Source organism: Alexandromys fortis, unplaced genomic scaffold, assembly GCF_014885135.2.
Source record: "Alexandromys fortis isolate MF-2015 unplaced genomic scaffold, M_Fortis_MF-2015_v1.1 scaffold_185, whole genome shotgun sequence".
In the NCBI taxonomy this organism is placed as follows: Eukaryota; Metazoa; Chordata; class Mammalia; order Rodentia; family Cricetidae; genus Alexandromys; species Alexandromys fortis.
In genome coordinates this window covers 32,521-40,095 of record NW_026068094.1, presented here as the reverse complement: position 1 = coordinate 40,095, position 7,575 = coordinate 32,521, and the positions used below count along the sequence as shown (strand labels likewise).

The window sequence follows — 7,575 nt, the reverse complement described above, 5'->3', positions numbered from 1 at the left end:
GCAAATGGACGGAAATAGAAAACACTATCCTGAGTGAGGTAAGCCAGACCCAAAAAGAGGAACATGGGATGTACTCACTCATAATTGGTTTCTAGCCATAAATAAAGGACATTGAACCTATAATTCGGTTCAATAAGAAGCTAAATAAGAAGGAGAACCCAAAGAAAATCATATAGGCATCCTCCTGAATATTAAACTTCATCAGGCGATGAAAGGAGACAGAGACAGAGACCCACATTGGAGCACCGGACTGAAATCTCAAGGTCCAAATCAGGAGCAGAAGGAGAGAGCCTACATAGCAGAACAGGGATTTGAACCCTAGTCCAGAGCACCTACTGTACTTTGCTTGGAACCTCATATCAATTCCCAGTCATCACTTTATGCTGTTCCTTTTCTGCTAAGGCACCAGGTATCAAAGCTGCCTGTTCAGCAAATTCTCAGAAAGTCACTGCTCATAGCCTAATTTTTAGATTAGACCTGTGATTGACATCTCACAATATTCTTTCCATGCTCCATTAAAGTACCAGTTCCTCTGTCTTTCTCTTCCTTCCCCCCTCTCTTTATCTCTATCTCTCATATCTGACTTTAGTAAAAATTGCTGCATTGATGAAACTGAAGCTTACGTCGCTGCCTTTTCCTAGCCTGTTTATCCTATCCAGCAAAGCATTGAATTTGCCCCGAAGCAATGAGGGTTTAATGAAGGTTTAGCAAAAGTCCATCCTCTTTGATGAAACAAAGATTTAGGAAAGAGTTTCAGTCCTGCCACTTGTTAACAGGGACTGACTGCCGTTTTGCTTTCCGACCCCCTGGACCCAAATAATCACAAAGAAACTATATTAATTACAACATTGTTTGACCAATGGCTTAGGCATATTCCTACCTAGCTTTTATATCTTAAATTAACCTATTTCTATTAATCTGTATAGCACCACGAGACTATGGCTTACTTGTAAGGTTCTGGCATCTTTCTCCTTTGGTAGCTACATGGTGTCTCCTTGACATCTCCTTGACTCCACCTGCCCTCTCTATATCTCCATTCATACTTCCTGGCTGACTTTACTCTGCTAAACCTTTGGCCAAAACAGGTTTATTCATCAACCAATAAAAGCAACACATATACAGAAGGACATCCCACAGCAGCCACTGCAATGCCACCTGCCTTGGGGCATTTACTCTCTCAGCCATGCTAGCTTTACAGAGCTGTTTCTAGATTAGAGACATGAATTATCTGTTTTCCTCTCTCCTACAACTAAGCTATTGGATCTCACCCTTACTTTTATTTCACAAAGCTTTTCCATAAACCCCTAGTGTTTTCGTTAGGTTTTCTATTGCTGAGACAAAACATCACCACAAAAGGCAAGTTGAGAAGGAAAGGGTTCATGTGGCTTACATGTCAACATTGCTATTCATCACTGAAGGAAGTCAGGACAGGAACTCAAACAAGGCAGCATCCTGGAGGCAGAAGCTGCTGCAGAGGTCATAAAGGAGTACTTCTTAATGGCTTGCTTATCATGACTTGTTCAGCCTACTTTCTTATAGTAGGGCCTCAAAGGGTTGGGCCCTCCCCCATTGATCACTAATTGAGAAAATTCCTTACATCTGGATCTTAGAGAGGCATTTCCTCAACTGAGGATCCTTCCTCTCTGATAAGTCTAGCTTGTGTCACATTGACACACAAAACTAACCAATACACCGGGGTTACCATGTTTTCTAACCCCTTTCTGATTTTGTTGCCACCTACTATAACTTTATTTTACTCCCTGCATCTTCCTTCCCCACAACTTACAGTGACAATATCCTACCCGCTCACTGGTATACCTCTCAGACACCTCTCAAGTTTTAGATTATCCATCCACTCTTTCACAGTGCACTCTCTCACATCATGAAACTAGACACACAAGTAAGAACAGAACATCAATAGAATGATATGAAAGGAGAGAGCCTTGGAACTTAGAGCTGAAAGGAAATTTTTTGAGATGAGTTGGGAACCTAAGAAGGAATGTGGTAAATTCAGGGACATAGAGTGCAAACAGAGTCCTAATCAGCCTCAAACCCCTGATTTTTTTTCCTCTTGTATGAGTGTTGAGGACAATGGCACAGAAGCTGGCTAGGCTACCTGGGCCTTGTTACTGTTTGCAGCCCAACATTGGATACATTTTTAGAATTTAAAACAATATGTGTCTAGAGCATTTAAAATAGTCCCAAAACATAGTAAATTTGTAACTAATACATTTTTCTGATTGACATGTGGTCATTTCTCATCACCAGATAGCAAATACCATAAACACAACACTGTAAAGCAGTAAAGACTCAACCTCACTGTCTGTCAGCTTGCACTGAGTAGCCAACTCTCTGCCCAGAGTATCACTGGATGGAAAGCAGATGTCTGAAGAATACAGGTCTCCTCCAGTGCCATATGTTCCTCTTTTTGTTCGTTAGATACTGATAGGGTTTCTTCCCTTGTTACCACAGGGTAAGGTCTCATCTTTACTAGCTTTTGGATGTATACCCTCATTAGCTCCTAGTTCCTTGCTCTTTGCACCCTGATTTAATAAAGAGCTCACAACATGATTCTTTCCTTCCTTTCATATCTGAAGGCTCATGAGTCATATCAGACCTACCTAGGCAATCTCAAATTTTGTTAGTACAGAGGTACCTGCTTAATAATAAGCTTTATATCTATAAAAATCCACTCTTGCTACAGAATATAATATAACCAGAGGGTATCCCACTCATAGGTTCTGCCCTATCATTAAGGATTAAGCAGGATCACCAGATCACCAGTGGTCCCTGGTGGGAATTATCAGATATAGATTCCATGGTGCCAAATGCGTGGAAGTTCACAGACATTTCTATGAAGTCTTCTCTTTAGTGACAGATAACTCTGATAATCTGCATTAATTTCCTGGGGCTCCTGTAACAAAACACTACAAAATAGGTGGTTTAACACAACAGTTGATTATTTTTTAACAATTTTATGAGTCAGAAGTTGTTTTCCAAAGCTCTAGGAAAGACACTTTCATTGTTCCTTTCTGTCTTTTTGTTAGTGATTGCCAGCAATCCTTGATACCCCCTTTTGTCTTGATGGATCTGTCACTCTAAGCTCCGTTTGATCTGCACGTTAGTCTCCCTGTATCTGTGTGTCCAAATATCCCTCTCATAAAGGGACATAAGATTAAGTCCCACCCTAATTTTAACTTAATTGTGCCTGTAAAGGTCCTGTTTCCTGTTAAAGGTTTGAACTTGAATTGGGGTTTTGCAGGGACATGGTGCATCCCAGTAGGAAAAACATATCAAAATGCATTTCTTCTTCCTCCACATCACCAGGGTTGGGAAAAGCTCAGCTTCCATCCTTTCATTCATTGGCCAATCTCCATATTTCCCAGGTATCACGTCTGGACTAAAGGCCATGCACCCACAAACTTTGCCAAGTGGCGGACTGCCACCATGCCTTACCGGGTTGAGTGGGAGGCTGATTTTGAGCCGTATGTTGTTGTGAGACGAGACTGCCCTGAGTACGATCGAAGATTTGTGGGCTTTGGCTGGAACAAAGTGGCTCACATCATGGAACTGGATGCACAGGTAGGAACAGAGCACCTTACTGATATTATTCAGGGAAGGAGACAGGTACAGATATTAGAACTGAAAGAGAACCTTGGAGATAAGAAGATTAAAAACAAATTTCAGAGGAACAGGATGTGTTCAGGGACTAAAAATGAGAACATGAATCTGATTTTCTAGGCTTGAAACCTCAAACTTTTGTTCTTGTGCATGGGAATTGGGTTCCTGGCAAGGATTAGGCAAATGTAAGTCTCCTGTAATGTATCATCTTACCCCTCCATCCAGTAAGGAAGGCAAGCACAGGATGACTAGTCATGACTTGGCTTTCAAGTTGTATAATTGTGTCACTATAAATAGCACAAAACATGCCACTAAAATGTGGTTAATTATTCTACCCTTCAGTTAAAACAGCAGTGACTTTTAGACTGGGTTTAATCTTGAAAGCCTTCATTCATTTATACAATACTTAACAAACATATATTTCAGAAGAAGTATGCATAATTTAAATAAGTGAAGCCTAGGTACCGCACACTTTCTGCAGAAGACCAGATAGTGTGTGGAGATTGTGTGACCTGCAAATCTACCTTGTACCTGCTCAGATCAAGAATTGTTTTTCCTCCATAGATGGCCTGTAAATAAATGTGCATGGCTGGATTTCAGTACAGCTTTAGACAGCTACCAGAAAGGCTGTAGTTTATCATCCTCTGTGTTGAACACAGAGGCACAAAACTGCTCTGGTTATGTTAGGGGGATACTTGGATCCCTTGAACCCCACTATTCATATTCTTCTTCGGGCTTCTCCTTTTTGCCTCAGTATTAATATTTCTCAGCAAGAGTACTCCAAAATCTGGGAACACTAAGTTAGGTTAGTGATGGCTATCCATGAAACACTTGTTCCATTGAGTCTGAGCTATGCGAGGTGACTGAGAACCATTGGTGTTGGGAGAAGGTTGTGGAATAGTGTCCTCATTAAACAAAACAAAGCCTGATATCCATCCATTGATACCCATGTCATGACCAACATAACTGTTTACATACCATGAGCCTTGGCCTGCTTTTGCTGTTCCTAGATAGAACAGTGGTATTTCTCGGACCAGAAATGTTGTGTGGAGAAGGTTTAAAGAAAAGTTTATTTTTCCCATCACCAAGGCCTTGCTTGCCTTTGTTCTAGACTCTTTTCACAGCGCTTTTGCAAACAAACCCTATACTTTATTTTCCTGTGGGGTTCATAAAACATAATTTTACCCATCCCAGGGAATTAAGAAAGTGAAACACTCATCATCATCCCTCAAGATAGATTTTCTCACTCTCACTTTGTAGCTGAGCAAACCAAAGTTTAGATGACTCCTATATTTTGTACAAGTTCATGGGCATGGTCCTGAAGCAAGTTACTCTGTAGCTAGTATGCCCCCTTTCCAGTGTTATTCTCCAGTCCCTTGATTCAAAGTCATATATGACCCAAGGCTCTTGCAAGATCTCTCATTACCTTGTCTTCCTCCTTCCAGGAGTACGAGTTCATCGTGTTGCCCAATGCCTACATGATCCACATGCCCCATGCCCCCAGTTTCGACATCACTAAGTTCCGTTCCAACAAGCAATACCGCATATGTCTCAAAACCCTGAAGGAAGAGTTTCAACAAGACATGTCCCGACGCTATGGCTTTGCTGCCCTGAAATATCTCACGGCAGAGAACAACAGCTAGCACTATGAAGACCACCGCTAGGGAGAGACATACCACTGAGGAAGAGCCACTTGCTGCCTGGGGCCCAGCCATTGAAGACAAACTCTACCACTGTTTTCTTTGGTTTGTTTTCCTTTGTCTCTTTGGCCCCTCAAAGCTGTTCTTTTCTAAGATCTTGGACAGCAACCCAGTCCACCACCATGAGGTGCTTACAGAATGGGACATGGAAGCGTGGAAGCAAACAAAGAGTAAACAACTTACCACAAAAGCACGAACCAAGTCAGGATTTCTCGATGCTCTAATTGCTTTTCAATAATTATGGTTCAAATCCTAGCTGTGGAGAAAGAAGTGGCTATTCTACTTCATCCCAAGAAATAAGAGCAAACTACTTCTTCCTAGGAAGGGAACTTTATTTCCCCTGCCACCTAGCCAGGTACCCAAGTGGGAAGCAAGTCAAGGATCCCAACTACCATCTGGAGACCTGCATAGGGACATTATATATGTATCCTGGAAGTAGGATGAATTGATTCTTTATTCTCAAAGTCTCTCGTTTTGAGTTGTTTGAATTTGGGAGATTTTGATTTAGGATTCCAAGCTAAAAACAATTATCTAATCGTTAAAGCTCTAAAAGAAAAATCAGCTTCCCCAGTCAGCAGTGGACTGGCAAAGATGAGCCTCCTTAGAGAATGTTCACACATGGACAGCTTCCTTCAGAATGAACACTGAGATCCCCTGATGCTGAGTTCCCACTCTCAAGACCCAAGGTTATGACAGGAACTACAGAAAAATGAAGCCAACACTATATGCAAGTCACATTCTTCTATGGACAGTAACTAAGGCACAAGGAAAGGGCTTCAAGGAACTACTTCAGTACTCACTGAAGGTATGATTCTTCTCTCAGGCCTTTAGAAGAACTTATAGTTCACAGTAACCCAGTCCGAAGACTTGTGTGACCACATGGAAGCCACTGGAAGAAAGAGGTCAGGCACTTCCAGAAAAGGGTCGGGCACTTCCCTTTTGGAAGCACAGGAGTTAGTGACCTTAGTTTCCCTCAGGACTTGTCCTGGGGTTGGTAAGCACCTCTTCGCTTCACAGATGGAGGAAACACTGAACTTTTTACTCGTTTCCTTTATCTTCACTATTAATGTTGTGTTTCCATCGATGAGAACAAGAGTTAATGGCCTGCCCATTGCTGGACTGTTTGTATTGAGTTGCCATGTGACTAGTGAAAGCTGCATTCAATAAACAAAAGTATGGACTGTTTCTTCCTCATCTCCCTCCCACTCTTGAAAGAAGCCACATGACATACTTGGTCTAGAGGGCAAAGTCAGTTCCATGCACAGCACCTCACACTCTGTTATCCCATCTCATCTTTCTCATTGTTTGAAATGTTACATTTTTTTCTCTATGTTCAGAATTAGATCTTACTTTCTCCTCTAATCCTCAACTCATTTCAAAATTTCCATTTTGCATCTGTCTCACTACTGTAGTGGTGATGTTTTATTCTAAGTATGCAAATTGTGGAGATCAGAAGCAAATTTAATAGCCAACTCTTAGGTCTTTCTTGTCCCCTGGAACCCCAACAGTCCAGTCAGTGAGACCACTACATTCAGTGTGTTCAATGGCGTTTCCCCTATATTTGTACAAAATGAAGAAAATTATAATTAGGATTGTCACATAGACACAGATAAGTTTGTTTCTTTGTTAGTTACTTATCTTGTTACTGTGATAAAATATTTGGCAGTAGGGTTTATTCTGGTTCAGAGTTTGAGAATGCAGCCCAACATGATAGGGAAGACATGGCAGCAGGAACTTGAAGCCCTGATCACATTGTGCCTGTAGTCAGGAAGCAAAGAGAGATGAGCATCAGCACTCAACTTGCTTTCTCCTTTTTCTTCAGTCAGGGACCCCATCCAATGGGATGATACTACCCACACTTAGGGTGAGATTTCTCACTTCTGTTAACCTAGATAGTCTCATTCAGACATGTTTAAAGGTTTGTTTCTTGGGTGATTCCCCTAGTTGATTCTAGATCCTAGCAAGTTGACAATATTATCTATCACAATATACTTACATATATTATATATATATATAATACACATATATATTTATATATAAAGGAAGCATCTGTGTGTATAGCATATATGCAAAATTTATCCTTACCAAAGTAATGAATGAACACTATAAAAGGAAAACATGACAAAAAGGTGTTCAAAGCCATGCTAAGTTCAGTTTCTTCACTAATGATGCTGCAGCCAGCTACCACAGGCTCACAGAATTGACTGTGCGTCTCTCTCCAGTAGCCATATTCAGTGACCTCCCCAAAACATTG

General features: G+C 41.2%; 1 protein-coding gene across 6 annotated transcripts in view; it reads left to right on the top strand.

The window, feature by feature from the left end:
* Nucleotides 1–6,506, top strand: part of Large1 (LARGE xylosyl- and glucuronyltransferase 1) — a 383,834-nt gene extending 377,328 nt beyond the window's left edge. For 5 of the 6 annotated variants that reach the window (XM_050123188.1, XM_050123191.1, XM_050123190.1 and 2 more), the window contains 2 exons: nt 3,387–3,582; nt 5,067–6,506. In XM_050123188.1, coding sequence (XP_049979145.1) covers nt 3,387–3,582; nt 5,067–5,264 — 394 coding nt within the window. In that variant the 3' untranslated portion in view covers nt 5,265–6,506. Of the gene's footprint in view, nt 1–3,386; nt 3,583–5,066 lie in introns of those variants that run through there. The other variant, XR_007588866.1, reaches the window with a different exon arrangement.
* Nucleotides 6,507–7,575: the final 1,069 nt, after the last annotated feature.